Source organism: Sparus aurata, chromosome 6, assembly GCF_900880675.1.
Source record: "Sparus aurata chromosome 6, fSpaAur1.1, whole genome shotgun sequence".
Classification (NCBI taxonomy): domain Eukaryota; kingdom Metazoa; phylum Chordata; class Actinopteri; order Spariformes; family Sparidae; genus Sparus; species Sparus aurata.
The window spans coordinates 31292999-31310192 of NC_044192.1; the positions used below are offsets into that span (position 1 = coordinate 31292999).

Here is a 17194-nt window from a genome sequence, read left to right on the forward strand (position 1 = left end):
CCTCTAGATTAAATAACTGTCACACAAACTGTAAATATCTTTTACTAAACTTAACCAGAGTGCGTTTGTTGCTGAACACTCACCAAAATCCTGAAGTGTGGTGTCGCAGCTGAACACTTTGTCTGCCTGCCATCCACTCGACCACCTCTCCATGTGACACCAGCATGGTTCATAATGTTAGATTTCATTTAGTCAAAGAAACGTAATACATTACATAGAATCAGCATTATTTTGTTTGTTTGTTTCTTTTCTCCTTCTTTTCTCCTTCTTTGTACCTCTACTACCACATCATCCTCAATTTCCCTCTTTTGTTTATCTGCTTAACTTGTTTGATTGTTGTCATATTTTAATAGTTTGTACTTTCCTACTGCGTGTCTGTATTGTGTTTTTATGTTCATGACAAGAGGCACATACAGTACATATCCTTCTAACAGGAAACCGCAAAGGTCCAGGTTGTATATGAGTGTTAATTTTCGGGTCTCATTCCCAAACTCATCAAATACTGACGCTATGGGATTGTACGGTAGGTCGGATCAGCCGCCATCCCTAAGGCTCAATATTTGACGAGCTGGGAATTCTTACAAATTGGACCTTTGAATAAAACAAAAGCCTGAAAAGAAACGGGATGCAGGCATGAAAGATAGAAGAAAAGAAGATCTGCGTCCACGTTGATGAATTATATACATACTTACATACAGAAAACAGTGATCTAATAATCAGTCAATTTAAAATCAGTTTTTCTTTACTTTTTGTCACTGTTTTTGCAAAAGTGTATCCTCAATCCAACAGGTCACAGTAGTCCATCTGAAAAAGAGTTAGATGAAGCCAATTTCCCACTTTAAAGATGCAGAAGATACAGGATTTATGTTGTCGTCAGTACCTTGAAGCTACGCAGACACACAGCAGTGCAGTCTGTGCACGGCCTAAAATCATGATGTTGTGTTCAATGACCACAGGGCCCACGAAACCACAGCTACACACAGATGTCCTCTGAGTCATTCAGCTGATCAAAGCTGCAGAGTTGGATTCAGATATATGATTTAAGGCGATACATACACACACATTCACATTCAGCGGGTCAGATGATACCCTAACTTTATAATTAAAATGTACGATTTTAGAAGAATTTAATTATGCAAACAGAGAATTCTTGACATGAAAGACTCGACCTTTTGACATCACAGGGACAAAATAATTACACTGTCTTTATCTGGCTTTTGATTGGCTGTGATTGATTTGGTTGTTTGTATATCATGCCAATCTTCAGCTCTTTTATAGGATTACTGTATCAAATTGTAAACACGATTTTCTGATGCAATTAATGAGAAAATAACAAATGTATGCACAGTGTCATGAAGACAATCTAACACACGATCTGAGCTTTCTAAGTCCTCAGCGGCCTGATCTGCATGTCAATACCGGATCTATGAGCTCAGCGGAGCCCAGCAGCCATGTGTCGGGCTGCGAATTTATTATCATGTTTTGTTGGTGTCACGCTGGTGATGTGTTGTGTGGATTAAGCCCCTGACTCGATGGAGTGTAGTTACAAATTAATTGAGGATCACTATCTGTTACGTAACGACCTCTCCACACATAGGCGTGCACACAACAAAGTAATTAGCTTTCTGTTAATTAGGTAATTAAGCAAATGAATAGGGGCTCCTCTTGATTCCCAAAGGGGGATGGATGGCTTTCATATGGTGTTTTTCCCCTGCCGCTGGGGGCTGTGGCATTCAACACGTAATGAAAGGGAGAGGGACTGTACAGATAATGAGCAGTGAACAACTGTCAATGCGGAAAAGAGGGAGAGAGCAGAGATCATGATACCTTCATGATGCATCATTCTGCAATTGTAGACATACTAGAGGGCTTTTATTTTCATTTTCAGTCATCAAACATAAGTTTAAAAGTTCTTAGATAAAGGTAAAGTACACATTTGACAAAGTTTTTGTTTTTCAAGATGTATGAGCCAAACTGAACATTTCTTTACGGTGTCACCATATTTTTCTTTATATAACTGAATCCTTAAAGGCATGTATTATATTACAACCTGACACAACAGGAAAAATACATTTTTTTCATGCACTGGTCAATTTTGAGATTTTGGGCTATTTGCATCCAAAAGATGTCAATCAGACAGAAAACATCCAAAATACAGATTTTGGTGTTATTTGCATATTCAAACATCCAATTCTAGAAACTTATAAAAAAGTTATTGTTTTAATGTCAGTAATCAACAGGAGAAATTTACTGGTAATATCTATTAGTTTCAAGTTTTAGCCTATATGCCATTGTTTCTTTATTTACAATACATAGGCTGTTTTCTCAAAATGAGTTTATTTCTGAGACTCTGAGCCAGAATTATCCGATTAAGCAGCAAACTTCCCAGTTTCATTACTATCTATTTTCTAAAGGTTTTTACAGTGGGGTTTGTAAATATGTCTTTCATAGCTTGATTTATAAAACATTTCATATTTCGTTCTTTATTATTTGGCTCTTTATTTGGCAGAAAACATTGTTTTCTGCTTAATGGAGTGATACATACAGACATCCAAGTGTCCCTCTGTAAAATGCTCTAATATGTCAAGAAAGACAGGAAGAAAAAAAATCTGTTTTTCAGGCCTGTCTTCCTGGAAATTCATGCATATTGATCCTTTTTTTAACTGGATAATACACCATTTGCATTTAAAAAAAAAACCTTTCTGAAAAATAATTGGCTTTCTGTAAGCAACCCAGAAGAAGATTAATAATGATATCTATTTGTTAAAAAAATAAACTATTTAACTGCAGTGTCTCCGTACAATTATCTAAATTTGATTTACAAATTAGATTTACAAATACATTTTCTGAAGATCATGCGTTTTTTTCAAGGTACCACATTCAACAAACTTAAGACAGTTGTCAGTGCACCTCAACAACAGTTCATTATGTATAATACCATTTACATATGTATGATTCTGATATTAACACAATTGTTTGGTTTTATGACTTATTATGTTCATAATTTCAAACATTTACAATTACAAACCTCATCTCGTTACAAGACATTGTTGTAAAAACAATAAAAGGTGAATCTTGTATGACGCCGTTTGAACTAAAAAGAACTAAAAAAACACAATTTGCAAAAACAATGACACTGACATCTTTACAACCTTTTTTTATACATACTTTGTTTTTTTATCCATCGACTTTCTTTGGAATTCCTAAATATAAAAATTCCTTAGTGCATCTACTTTTAATATACTGTATATTTTATTTTGTGAAACAGTATTTTTGTTGTTTTCCAATATCCAGCAACAGGTATCCCATAATCACTACCTGTTCAACTGACACAGCACCTGCCCAGACTACTGACCGACAACGTGATACAGTGAGATGCAAGTCGAACCAGTGCGTGACATGTTATTCTGTTGTAGTTTTCAACACTGTTAAACAGTCTCCATGTTGACAGGTCAACCTGTTTAATAGCAGCAGTTCATTCTAACAGAGGAGCCCTCTGGAGGTCACATGTTCACCAAACGCATGCACACACAAGCTGTCAACTTTTCCTTACCCAGGTGTTTATAATAAATAGATCTGATGTCACTGTTACCATGGTGAGTGCTAATTACATCAAGCTTTAGCCCACATCCTCTTTTTAGTATTTGAGTAAAACCATAACAGTTACTTCATTTTATAATCATGCAGGTAATGAACTTGAAACTGTCTCAGCCTTCTTCCTACACAGATGATGAATTTGGCCAATTATAGCAGGCAGAGCAACAACTCGAATGGCTTCGACAGGATCGTTAAAAAAAAATCACTTTTGATGGTCTTTAAAAAACATTTTTAGAACGTTCTATGCAAAGGTTTAACGGCAAGGTTGCTTTTGAAATGTATCACCATGGTTCTGTAACGCTGCGTCTGTCAGCGCAAATCACAGAAGAACAGAAGCATTTCCCTAAAGATCAAGAAGCTTTTCTTTGTAGCTGCTGCCAGCCGGGTCAGCTGTTCTGTCTGCCTCTGATCATTAGAGCGATGTCTCTGAATGCACAAGCCACTGACTGGTGAACTTTTGTTAACGTTGGCTGCGGATACAATCAGGTTCAAGCTAAGGGATGGTGAGTGTGCTGCCGGCCATAGCAATTTTACTAACCATTTCAATTGGCTGGGAAAGTGCGGCTCAGTGTGGAGGCAGATGCACTCTGGTCTGTTTTTTTTTTTTTTTTCTAAATTACCGACACGCCTTCTCAGTGCATTTGATAACCACAGGGTACACGACGCACTCCGAAACCTAGGCAAGCTGCCCACGAACAGAAATCTCTCGCCCTCAAGTCCTTCACAAGAGAGATTCACATCAGTTCTTTTGTGTGTAAGATGTCAGATGTGTTGAGAGATCAAAACAACTCATGTGATATGGTTTGGCAACAGCTTGTATTACAGAGTTCACTGTGTTCAATAACAGACACGTCATCAGGTTTTCTGTCAAAAAAGGTCTGAATCAGGCCGCACGCTTTTGGAAATCAGATTGAGGTTTGTTTTTAAAACAAAATCAGTCAAGATATTGACAAAATAGAACATGCAGAATAACAGCTGAAATTATCAAAACACGATAACTGTCTATATTATATGTAATAAACCCACAGACGCCTCAAACAAGTCAAACATGTTGCAGAGCAATGCACATAAACACAGCCAGGCCTGTTAAAACCAGCCCAGCGAAAGACTGAGCACAGAATTCAAGTTCAAGTCAAAAATGAGACGCCTGAACGAGGCCAACAAAAACAGTCCTGTTCCAAGACTAAGCACAGCACACAGTACCTTTTAATTCTCATATTTTAAAGTAAAGTGTGATCACTTAAGCCAATAAACTGGCTTTAAACATCCAAGGGTAGGACTTCCTCGATGGCTGTGGTCTGGATTGTGGAGCCAAACCTACAGCAGAGCAGACTGAAATAAAATGGGAGAAACTTCGACTAGGTCAAGTCCTTAGTACAACTGATTGAATAGTTAAAGGTCCAGTGTGTGTGTGTGATTTGGCATCTAGCATCAAGCTTACAGATTGCAACCAACTGAATACCCCTCACCCTCTCCCAGGTTTGAAGAGTAATTAAAAAAAAAAAGGTAAGCGTATTCCGGTAAAGTTTTGGGGAAAAAAGGTATTTAGATTACAGATACATTCAGTAAAAAGGGGGGATTAAAAAATAATGATATACTCGTTTGTAACAATGCAAAAACACACACATGACAACACTTCACAAGTCTCACAAAACAACACTCGGGTCTTGAGTGAAACAAGTGTACATACATTTGTCTTGTCTTTATTTGCATGGGTTTGGTATTAAGGTAGTGCAAAAATAACGGAAAGGAATCACATTACATTACCTTGATATTGCGATACAATGTTTAGATTACCAACTACAGTCATTAACAGGTAATTAGTAACTGTATCAAAATGCATTTTTAAAGTAAACCTCTCAACTCTGCCCTCTCCTTCCAAGCAAGAAGGAGAACCTACAGCGTCCAGTAAAAACCATAAAAGGCTCTGGTGCCAGTGTTTGGTTTGTTCGTTCTGGGCTCCTATAGAAACATGGCAGACCTGCCCTGCTCCCTCTGTAAATGAAAAATGGCTAGTTTTAGGTGATTATAAGGAAAACAGAATCATGATTATTATTATATTCTATATCTGCCAAATAGATCATCCTAATTCCTACACACTGGACCATTGCACATTGTTATCTCGTGAAGATAAGACCTTCCAGAATCAAGACAAAAAAAAATCTTGATCACACCCACATTGCTAAATATGAGTTAAATGAGTGCCTACTAACAGACTGGTGCTGTAACGTCCCTTTGAAGTTCTCCAAAGTTCGGTCCCTGAACTCCTCAAAATGTATGTGGATTTAAAGCTGCAACAAAGGACCAAATAACTGTGTGTAATATGAAAGGCATTGGTGGTGACGAAACCGCAAAAAAACTAATTTTGCAGTTGCCCGCTCTCCAAAGCACTTTTCAGCTAATTGCATTGGTTTTCTCTACGCCCACAGCTTTACTACTCTGCTTCACTCTAAACTCAGATGCAGCATGTTTTCATCAAAAAAGCTCGAGTGAACCCGCTGTGCACTGCCTACTCAGCACCGCATGACAGACTAAGTTAGCCACTGGCTAAAACATACACTAGATTGCCAAAAGTATTCGCTCACCTGCCTTGAGTCGCATATGAACTTAAGTGACATCCCATTCTTAATATGTTTAATATGACGTCAATCCACCCTTTGCAGCTATAACAGCTTCAACTCTTCAACTTCAACTCTTCGCTTTCCACAAGGTTTAGGAGTGTGTTTATGGGAATTTTTGACCATTCTTCCAGAGGTGCACTTGTGAGGTCACACACTCAGGGGCGGTTCTAGGGGGGGGGGGGCCAACAGGGGTCAGTGCCCCCGTAACTCTGAGTCTGGACCCCCCTGTGGCCCCCCTGATAGCGAGTCTGCATCAATAATACAATGACAGATTTCTTGCAATGATTTTGTTTTGAAGGGAAAGGCTGAAATAAAGTGTCTCAGCAGTTTACTACCCAATCAAAATTGCTGAAATTGTAAACACTGTTTTGTCTGAATGAGGGATTTATCTTTTTTTCCCGGGTTGTATGTGCCCCCTAACAAAAAAGCCGGCCCCAACCTGGCCCCCTATTAAAACTGGTCTAGAACCACCACTGCACACTGATGTCGGATGGGAAGGCCTGGCTCTCAGTCTCCGCTCTAATTCATCCCCAAGGTGTTCTATCGGGTTGAGGTCAGGTCTCTGTGCAGGCCAGTCAAGTTCATCCACACCTAACTCTCTCTTCATGTCTTTATGGACTTGATTTATGCACTGCTGCACAGTCATGCAGGAACAGGAAGGGGCCATCCCCAAACTGTTGCCACAAAGTTGGGAGCATGGAGTTGTCCAACATCTCTTCAGAGTTCCTTTCACTGGAACTAAGGGGCCAAGCCCAGCTCCTGAAAAACAGCCCCACACCACAATCCCCCCTCCACAAACTTTACACTTGGCACGATGTAGTCAAACAAGTACCGTTTTCCTGGTAACCACCAAACCCAGACTCGTCCATCAGATTGCCAGATGGAGAAGTGCGATTCGTCACTCCAGAGAATGCCTCTCCACTGCTCTAGAGTCCAGCGGCGGCGTGCTTTACACCACTGCATCCGACGCTTTGCATTGCATTTGCTGATGTATAGATGCAGCTGCTCAGCCATGGAAACCCATTCCATGAAGCTCTCTACGCACTGTTCTTGAGCTAATCTGAAGGCCACATAAATTTGGAGGTCTGTAGCGATTGACTCTGCAGAAAGTTGGCGACCTCTTCGCACTATGTGCCACAGCATCCGCTGACCCCGCTCCGTCATTTTATGTGACCCACCACTTCATGGCTGAGTTGTTGTTGTTCCCAATCACTTCCACTTTGTTATAATACCACTGACAGTTGACTGTGGAATATTTAGGAGCGAGGAAATTTCACGACTGGACTTGTTGCACATTTGGCATCCTATCACAGTACCACGCTGGAGTGTTTGTAGAAACAGTCTGCATGCCTAGGTGCTTGCTTTTATACACCTGCGGCCATGGAAGTGATTAGAACACCTGATTTAAATTATTTGGATGGGTGAGTGAATCCTTTTGGCAGACGTATCGACTTTAAAGGTGTTTATGTCAATGTTGTGTTTACAGCCTGTTGCCCTCAAACAACAACAATTTAATTCTAGTGGGTAACATTTTCTATGAAGCTCATGTCTATAAACATATTTACAGTGCATTATAATGTGCCTAGCTATCTATTAGGACACCTATAAGTAACTTATATTGTCATCATAATGCATTCTTAAATGCATTTAAAAATGATGATCATGATGTATTATAACTATAAGAATTATACTACACCAGCAGTCATAACAGTAGTATGGTTATTGGCTTATAAGTCATTATAAAAGGCTTTTTACATGCATTATCATTATTATCATTATCATTAAGAATATGTATGAGTGCGTATAACTACAGGCTCATTATGGCACATTGTAAGTATGCATTACAATGCACTTTTAACACCCTATATAAATGCATTTTAAATATGTCCATAATGCTTTATAATGAACCTAGAGTGACATCTATTCATAGCTTTAAGTAACAAAGTCAGTGAGTGCCCTCCAATTCAAAGTAAAGTGATAGTTACCTATAGGCTTCTATAGAATGATTTACAACATGTTATGATAATTATGAATATGTATGGGTGTTTTTGATTAAGCATTATGATTTCTTATGAGTGCTTATAACTATGATTATGCATTGGTATAGGCACATAAACATTAATTATAAGTATGTTTGTTATGTCTATAATGCATTACAGATTGGGCTGCATAGACAGCGTTGCCTCGTAATGCAGCTTTAAAATGCCTTTTCCACTGAAATCATGTCACTATGGGAAAATCACAGGTGTAATTAATAAAGAATGATGACGTCTGAATTCCATGCAGCTGCTTCAGTTTCAGGGTCTTTTCTATTATTCATGCCAGCTCACTGTCACACTGTCATGACTACTGAGGCACTTAAAGGGAACCAGGCTATGATCAGTGTTATTAGGCAAACCTGCACTTTTCTGACTCTTAACAAGTTGAGTGAAAAGGGCCAGTTAACACACTGGTGGAAATGAGTAGGTTATCATACCCGGATTCACTGTAAATTCTGAAACACATTAAGGTCTTAACTTAATTGCAGAGCCGTTGCTGCCGACTGCTTTCCTGACCTTTGCGAGACTTCTTGAGGTATTTCCAGTCTCACCTGAGGAGACATACTCGTCAAAGTACAACTGATATGATTAAATGTGATGAATCAGCACTTAACAGCTTGGCATAAGTAAACGATGACATATTAAAACACACCCCATGCCTGAAACACAACTGCGTCCTTTCACACATATGATCGTGTTATTGTGAAGATTGCACTTTACACAAAGAAACACAGATACTGATCAATTCATTTTTTATTTCCATTTTATTTACTTTGTCCATGTCACTGCAAAAATCATGTTTACAAAGGAAATACTGTCCTCCTCCAACTAACTCATCGACCAGTCCAAAACTGGTCTATGAAAAGTGATGCGATACTGACAGAAGCATTCAGTTCACTGTAGCCTACACTGCAATACAACAGTAACACGGTAAGTGTTAGATGAGGGGGCTCGGACTGGGTGATGAGGTCTCAGAAATGTGTAAAGGGATCCGACATAAAAACATGGTTTTTCTATTTATTAGTAGTAGTGGTGTTGCTCATAATCAACATGACCACAGGTGAGATCAGTGCAGCTCATTATTTAAGGTGGACTTGTCTTTGAAGCACCAGTCAACCTTTACTTGTCTTACTTGACTTTTTACTAAGGGTCATGTTTGACATTGTATCAACAACCATGCTAAATATGGGAACACCTGTTGTTATTTTCTTTTAAGCAAATAATGCTGCATTTGTTTCCCTCTGTGTGTTGTGGTTACATGGACGCAGTCCAGTAAGCAGGGGAGACGAGCACAGACAAGTACAAAGGAGCGCCACTGGCTGAGCACAAAAATGTGCAGTATCTCTTCAGAGTAATACACTAAACAATCCATGACTCCATTAAGGGGGAGCAGAGGGTGCACTTTCAACATTTGTATGCGGAGAAATGTCAAGTGCAGTGAGGACGAGAACATTCAAAGAGGCACCTTTCAGGATGGGTTTCTGCTCTTTCAACTAAAGCTGTAAAACAAAAAAACACGTCAAAAATGTTTCTTCGGGCCACATCTGTCTTCAGATATGTTCTGATTCCCTGTGATGGCTTTATAACTGAGGGACACTGTGATTGGAATAGGTAGTCGTGTGCAATATTTCCAAGTGTTACCCTGATTTAGGTTTGATGCAGAGTTGGTGAAGTTACAAGAAATCAAATGGGACATTCACTCCATTCTCCAAAGTAGAAAAACTCCAGCTGAATAAAACATGTCGAGGATAAAAACTTCTTAGGAAGCAGGAAAGTGCTTTGGCACCGATTAAGCTAAATGAAGTACGACAGAAAAACTGAGATGTCTTGCGTATCAAACTTTTAAAAACACATTAGATTATGTAGCTGCTACCTCTATACCGGGAATAAATTGTGGAGGTCCAGAGGCCGTGCAGGAAACAGGACCATGACAGTGCAGTTCAGTATAGCAGGAAGTCAACATGGAGTAATGAACTGTGGATGAGATTTATGCTGGATATACGTTCAATGAAGAGCTCAGAGCTTTAGGACCCATGTTGAAATGAAACAAGGCATCAGTCATTAAAAGTTATAAAAATAGAATGATGACATTTCTCGTTGAATGCAAAATAATATCCTCGATTAAGTTGTGGACAGTGCCTTCATGACAAGGCAGGAACAGTTCAGGTTCAAATAAAAATAAAAAAAGTGCTTTACAATCTAATGTCTTGAGCGTCCTCCTTCAAAGGCATGATGTTCCATGTGAGCTGGAAAAGATAAAGGAATCAGGGTGAGTATAAACCTTCCTGTCAGTCATTCAACATGCACATCACGTCTACAACAATAAAATCTTCCCTCAATTTCAAATAACCTTAAACCTTCACTTATTACGATTTTGGGAACAAATGTTAACATGTAGTAACAAGACTGACCTATGTGAATGTGTTATGTGGAGCAGGTATGACGGTATGTAGGCCATTTGTGTTAATGCCTTTCCTACACTGTCAGAAGCCCTGGTTAGCCTAGAGCCACGTACAGGTCTTAAACCATCCTATGGCATGCTTACAAGTGTGCACGGTTAAGTCCACTATACAGACGTGTACTTTTTCCAATAGTCTGCTATGTCATTGAAAAGCTCATCTTCATTTGTAACTCTGTAATACAAGTGGAAAAAAATAAGGATGGACTGAAAAAGATTTTTTTGTGGCTGATCACAATTTACTGTAGGCAGTATCAGCTGAACGATCAAAAATCTAATCGTTCTTCTTGTTAACTATACTTGTTAGTTATCAGTGACATAATAAAAACCCCTTTAATGCAACAATTTATTTTCTTTATACTGTGGTCTATTTGTCCTGAGGCCTCCAACTCCTACACCTTTACACTGCTTGTATTTCATCTCTTTGGTAGTCCTTTTTTTTTCCACTGTAAACCTTTGTCACAATAAATAGCTGCTCACTGTTTAACACTTTGAATAAGAACTCTCTGTCCAGCTGTGTGTTTAGCTCTGCTCTAAGCCATCAGCTCCACTGGCGGTTAGCTCCCGAAGCCAAACGCATGACAGGACTCTCTGCTCACTGGCTGCTAACAGCTAACTAGCTCTCCTTCAGCAGATTTCGACACATCTTTGTAGTGCTCTCTCGGTTTCACCAGCACAACATGTTTGTGAGGTTCTGCCAGCAAGCCGTTTGGTACCGACAGGATAGATATATTCTGCTTGGGTCTCGTGGTCAGCCACTTATTGTAGGTAGCAGCACAAGACAATGCACTATGTAATAAGCCCTGCTGTACGCTATGACATCTTAGCTCTGCTTACAGGAAGTGCTGCACATGTCTATCTGATTGGCTCTTCTATAGACCACCCATCAACCTCTAAGGACCCATGGCGAATCAGTTGGGAGCGCGCTTAGGAAAAAAATAGGCATACTTACACTTATAAAAAACAGCTTTAAAAGTTATGGATGGGAGGAGCTCATAGACTTTCCCCAAGATATTTGATTCGGTAGCAAGAGACGCATCTTTATTCCAGATCTGTACGACGTCTTCACGATCTCGAACGCTAACACTGACGCCAACGACCTCATCATCTGGGAAGCAAACAGAAAGAGACACAACAGGCGGTGAACAAATAGTCAATGGTATTGCCGTGTTTGGGGAAAAAAAAAATATTTCTTTCATCAAGTATGAATGTATATATTCCTTCTGAAAACAGAAACATGTATGTACATAAAGATGCTCACCTGAGGAACAGTAATCTGCAAATTGCTCCCCAATAGTAGCAAGTAACAATTCTTTCCAAACTACAGACTGAGACAAAAAGAACACACAGCAATAATACATTAATCAGATATTCATTCATATTATTATGCAGTGTTATTGTGTGAAGGGGGACAAAGCACTTACAGCGCTTTCTTTTGGTATTTTCATCTTCCATACTCCTCCTTTTGCATTGCTTTCTTCTTCCCTGTTGGGGTAAAGGATTAAAACCAAACGTATTCTACGGTGTTGCATTTTAAAGTTTCACAAAACATTTTGAATATATTTATTTTACTTGAACTCCATTCAAGAGACATAGAAATAAATGTTACCACAATACAAAATTGTCCATCAGAATGGGCTGTACAACCTGAGCATGCGCAAAACTCCTGACTGGTAGTAAGCATCACATTAAGGCGTACTTGTAAACAAACAAAAAGTTATGTCTGAATTACATTTGTATGCATCGTTTACTCTTGGCATCTAACTATCATGTTTAATGTATAGCTTTCCCATAAAACATTTGCAAAAACATGTTAAGTAGATAGCAGTCGTCCTCATCACCGAATTTTTTGGCACACTGCTGTGTTTCTTTGTGTTTTAAAAAGTGTTAAAAACACTGGCCTGAGTGTGAATCTTTTCTCCCATGTGCATGAAGGAAAAATGGAGGGTGGGGGGGGGCTTCGATGTATGCGCTACCAATGGTTATGAAACATGTTTACTTAACAGTCTTATGATTAACAGCTAGGACAGGGTCTGACCCTGAGAACAGCTGGTACAGGGTCTGACCCTGACAGCAGCTAGGACGGGGTCAGCTCTGATCCATGAAAACTGAGTGCTAATGCAGTCATGTAGTGATGACTACTACTGAGTACTCACTCGTTGGAACATGTTGACAGGCGTCGAGGTTGGTGAGGTCCCATTGCAAGATGGTCTCTAGTAACAACTATGTAATGATTCTGAAATCTTACGATGCTACAGTTCGGAGATATTTAACATCTAAATGTATTTTAAGTTAAGTGAGTTTTGTGTTGTAATTATTTCCAATGCAACTGATTAAAATTCTGAATTAAGAGTTATAAACCGTACAAGGCAGTTACTGACTGCATGAGCTACAGTCAGTTACCCCTTCGGTCAAGCCAATGTTAAAGGGGTTAAAATCACACTCAAAGTAATAATAAGCTCACCACAGTGGCCTCCGTTCTCCACGCATTAAGTGATAGCTACATCTCAAAGGCAGGGCTGTGACTGGAGGGATGTTGTTGTATACACTCCAGAACATCTGCAAACAGGGAAAAGCAGACAGGTATTACCTACAACATGTGGACAAGAGATCATTTACTTTCCTTTCATTATGACACAATAGCAGAATTTTGCCTCCTTCATCCGGCGTGTATTTGGTTTACTTACAGCCCTGTAGTTATATTGACAATGGGAATAAAGCCAAACACAAAAAAAAGAGAAACAATTCTTAAGGGCTAGCTTTTTACAAGATGTTTTGTATTTTCACACATGAGCTATGTCACACTTTGCACGTTAGTGGATTTTCCAGGTTTTGTTACGGCTGATTGTTTTGGCAGGCTCCCCTAGAAAGCGTACGCTCTACTTTCTTTGCTGTAATCCAGTTGAAATGTTTAAACGGGCAACAACCTGTGGAAAGCTTTGGATATAAGCCTTTGTATCGAAGAACGCGTTCACATGTAATCAAAGAGTCTGACTTCGTGCAATCTGTGTGTTCCTGCTTATTCAAACTGAAACTCAAAGTCTGTTCTGTGTTTACAAAAATGAGTCACGTAAACAAAAGATTTACCACTGCAATATTACCAACTTAGTTCTGCCTGTTTTATGATGCACATCCTCATACTGAAATATCAGTCCATTGATTGACAAGCCATTGGAGCATTATATGAAAAGGCAGTAATGTATCTACTGCAGCATACAGCGGTGGAAGCTATAGTCACTCTTGCCACACAACATGTTACTCAAGAAGAACTTTAGACGTTAGCAGTAACACTAGCAACAATGGTCTGTCATAAACTGCACTACATGTTCATGTGTCATGATATGGTGAGCGGACATGCATTTATTATGGTGCTTTTCTGTTCGACCAACCACTCAAAGCTCTGTTCAACACATGCCACGTTCATTCATCCACACACTGATGGCAGAGTTTGATTTCCCCCCCGTTAACCGTGCCTACTGCAGCTTTAAGTGCCAAAGAACTGCATATTCCCTTTCATCACCGACTCTCTTCTCAAGGCAACTGGACTCTTAGCCGAGTCATGCATTTGATCCCTTTGCCCTTCTGATGATGAAGCCCTTTAAGCCGACACCAAATCTCACCTGAACACTTTGCACCGTGTAGATCTTCTTCAGATTGGATTCACATTCTGCGGCCGTCGTTCCTGGTAATGACCTGCGGGAAAAAGTGAGAACTATTTAGGTTCGCAGTGACGGTTCAGTGACGGAGAGAAGCTGACCGTGCTGCTCACCAACAAACATGCTCAGGGTCCATGGTTTGGTTTTTTTTGTTTGTTTTTTTTTTTTGCTTGGCTAATCTATTTTAAACACGTGCACATGACAATAAAGAGCACTTAAATCTACAGGTTAACAACGAGCCTAATGAGCGTGACCTAACGAAACTCACCGTTTCCTTGAGTAAAGTTGCGGATTTCTCTGGGTGTGAACATTGTAGGAAACATTTGGGACAATGGAGGTACACAGCTCAACAAAATATATATGAAAAGTCCAGCCATTTTTCTGACATTTCCATACTTAATTCTTACATATATTATATCTTTAACTGTTTAATCGTCATTATAGTTCTGAGAGCCCGATGTAGCATCTTCACATGTCTGCCTTTTCACAAGACCAACACTCCAAAACCGAAAATATACTTGCTCTGAAATATCTAATATTTGCACATTGATTACTTCCTGTATTGCTAGTATTTTTTATTCTTTTGCATTTTTCTCAAGTCTTGTACCTTGCGATGCTGCCTTCTGCTACAGGCGTAGACCGACGATCGGCCTTTGCTGATTACTGGGGACGATATTCAGCATTTTTCTGATCACTGGTATCCGCAGTTTTTCAGTCAACTTGCCGGTAAAATAAACCAACTATAAGAACGTGCTACTTTGTGTCTGATCCAGCATCCTCCCACACAATGTCCCGCCCACGCCACTGATCTGATTGGTAACACATCAAACTACATTTATCAAATAAATGTGGTGGAGAGGACGTGCAAGCAGGAGAATCTGTCCCTGACTCACTGAGAACCTGATCCCCTTAGACTGCCAGCCAGAAACTCTGGTCCCCATTTGTGTTTTCTCGGCTGCCCACAATCATTTTGGTGAGGAGACTGTTTATTTGTGAACCCTCTTTAAACCCAATGCCCCTATATACACCTTCAGTTTTAACTATTTATTTCACTGGGGAGACATTTGTTTATTGGTTTACTGTCCAAGTAGATGACATTGGTGATATCCCCTCTAGATTTACATGTTTTTGTTTATATATTTCTATGTAGGTCAGGCTGGCCTGTGAGCTTTTTTACTGCCGGCCGTGCCACAGATGGAAAAAACTCAACAAAAGTACCTCAAAATTGTAGTCCAGACCAGCACTTGGGTAAACTGTGCAAAGGTTATTTCATCGCAGGTTGCTCAACACAAAGAGTTTCACTTTTCTGCAAATGAATATCACTTTCATGTGGCTTTGAAAAATTTGAATTTCACCCAGGTGGGATCAACAAAAGGTACATCTGATCTTATAAATCTGAAAAAAAGCTGCTTTTTTCATATATACACACACATATATATATATAGATATAGATATAGATATATATAGATATAGATATAGATAGATAGATGGATAGATATATAGATATCGATATAGATAGATATGTCAGAATTGTTGCTGATCACTCTTCAGTTGCTGTGCTTATAAGTGCATTGATTATACAGGTTTTAGTCTTAATTTGATCCAAGGGTCTCTTCACTTCTCATTATTGTTGTTGGTTCATTAACATTTGGCTCTTTCACAGTCACCTCCATGAAACAATAAAACACAAAGCACACGTGACAGGCAACATTCCTATGATCTCATACAGAGGAAAGACACTTATGTAACGTTAGCATGCTCTTCGTGAGACAAGCTCCAGCTCACTTTGCACTAAGGACACTTATATTGCTTATAAAGTGTCCCCCCATGTGAGGACACAGTGCATCACAGCCTCACATTAGTGTTAGCCTAACGTTACATGTGTGGCTGTTGAAAAAGGTGAAGGTGGACAGCCTCTCAGTCTCCCCTGCCGGGAAACAGGGCTGAAGTAACCTGAACTGCAAGTAAAACAACAAGCAGTCCGAACATGTCCGCCGTGTCGGGCAGCAGTCACAGTTGGGTAACACAGCGGTGGACATGCTAACTTTTCTGGGGAAAAGGTTCTGTAAACAGCGGCGGACACACTCCCGCTACATTTCGCTCCCGGAGGCCTTCGGGGAAGCTGTTCCGGCCTTCGGTCATGTTTTTCCCTCCATCACTCCTGCTCGCCCCCCTCGAGAGTCTTGATTAAACTCGGTTCGACGACGCGGCCAATCTTACCTGTCTAGCCAAAACGTCCAAGGTGAGTGCAGGGGCAGCGTCGTCGTCTCGTCCTCTCGGTGTTTCTTTGTGATGTTTTCCAACTCTTTCTCGTCGATGTCAATGTTGTTTTCGGCGGACACTGTCTGGCCGCTCAGGCCGCCTCTGTCCGTCTGCACGTCCGTGTGACCCGCAGGAACCGCCATCTGAGCAGAGTGACGGCGTATCGTTTTAATATCTCCCCCCCCCTGTATGAAGCTCCGAAATAAAAACACCCGGTTAGGCTTTATCTGCTCGGACAGAGACACACTGCCGCTTTTCCGCCTACCGACTGCTGACGTAACTGCGTCACCGGGCTGGAAACGTCGCAGTTGGTCCATTCCAGAGAGCAGGGGGGAAAAAAAGAGGAGGAGACCTCACTCCGACTGGTTTTTCTGAAACACAAATCTCCCAGTCCATCACGGAAGGAGACTGGATAACTGTGCCAACAGAGATGATGAATATATTACACCTACCAAGATAGAAAACACCAACAAGAGAGAGTGATGACGTCGGGCTAAACTGAAAGTGATCTTTGTGTCTGGTAGAATTTGGTTTTTAAATTGGGTCACTTTGACAACTTTA

The 17194-nt window shown here is 40.1% G+C and overlaps 1 protein-coding gene across 1 annotated transcript; it reads right to left on the minus strand.

The window, feature by feature from the left end:
- Positions 1 to 9002: 9002 nt before the first annotated feature.
- On the minus strand, positions 9003 to 16931 carry LOC115583948 (eukaryotic translation initiation factor 4E type 3-like). The gene is made up of 7 exons (XM_030421232.1): positions 16592 to 16931; positions 14336 to 14408; positions 13180 to 13274; positions 12140 to 12200; positions 11977 to 12043; positions 11668 to 11823; positions 9003 to 10503 (listed from the first exon to the last, which is right to left on the minus strand). The coding sequence occupies exons 1-7, from the start codon at positions 16774 to 16776 to the stop codon at positions 10457 to 10459; spliced, it is 684 nt and encodes a 227-aa protein (XP_030277092.1). The 5' UTR covers positions 16777 to 16931; the 3' UTR covers positions 9003 to 10456.
- Between the last annotated feature and the right edge of the window lie 263 nt (positions 16932 to 17194).

Excerpts from the sequence above, each read along its gene's own strand:
- LOC115583948 (XM_030421232.1), bottom strand. The coding sequence starts at position 16,776 with ATGGCGGTTCCTGCGGGTCACACGGACGTGCAGACGGACAGAGGCGGC. Across the intron at positions 11,824-11,976 it reads TGCAGATTACTGTTCCTCAG|ATGATGAGGTCGTTGGCGTC; the intron begins GTGAGCATCTTT and ends TTTGCTTCCCAG. Across the intron at positions 10,504-11,667 it reads TAAAGCTGTTTTTTATAAGT|CTCACATGGAACATCATGCC; the intron begins GTAAGTATGCCT and ends TATCTTTTCCAG.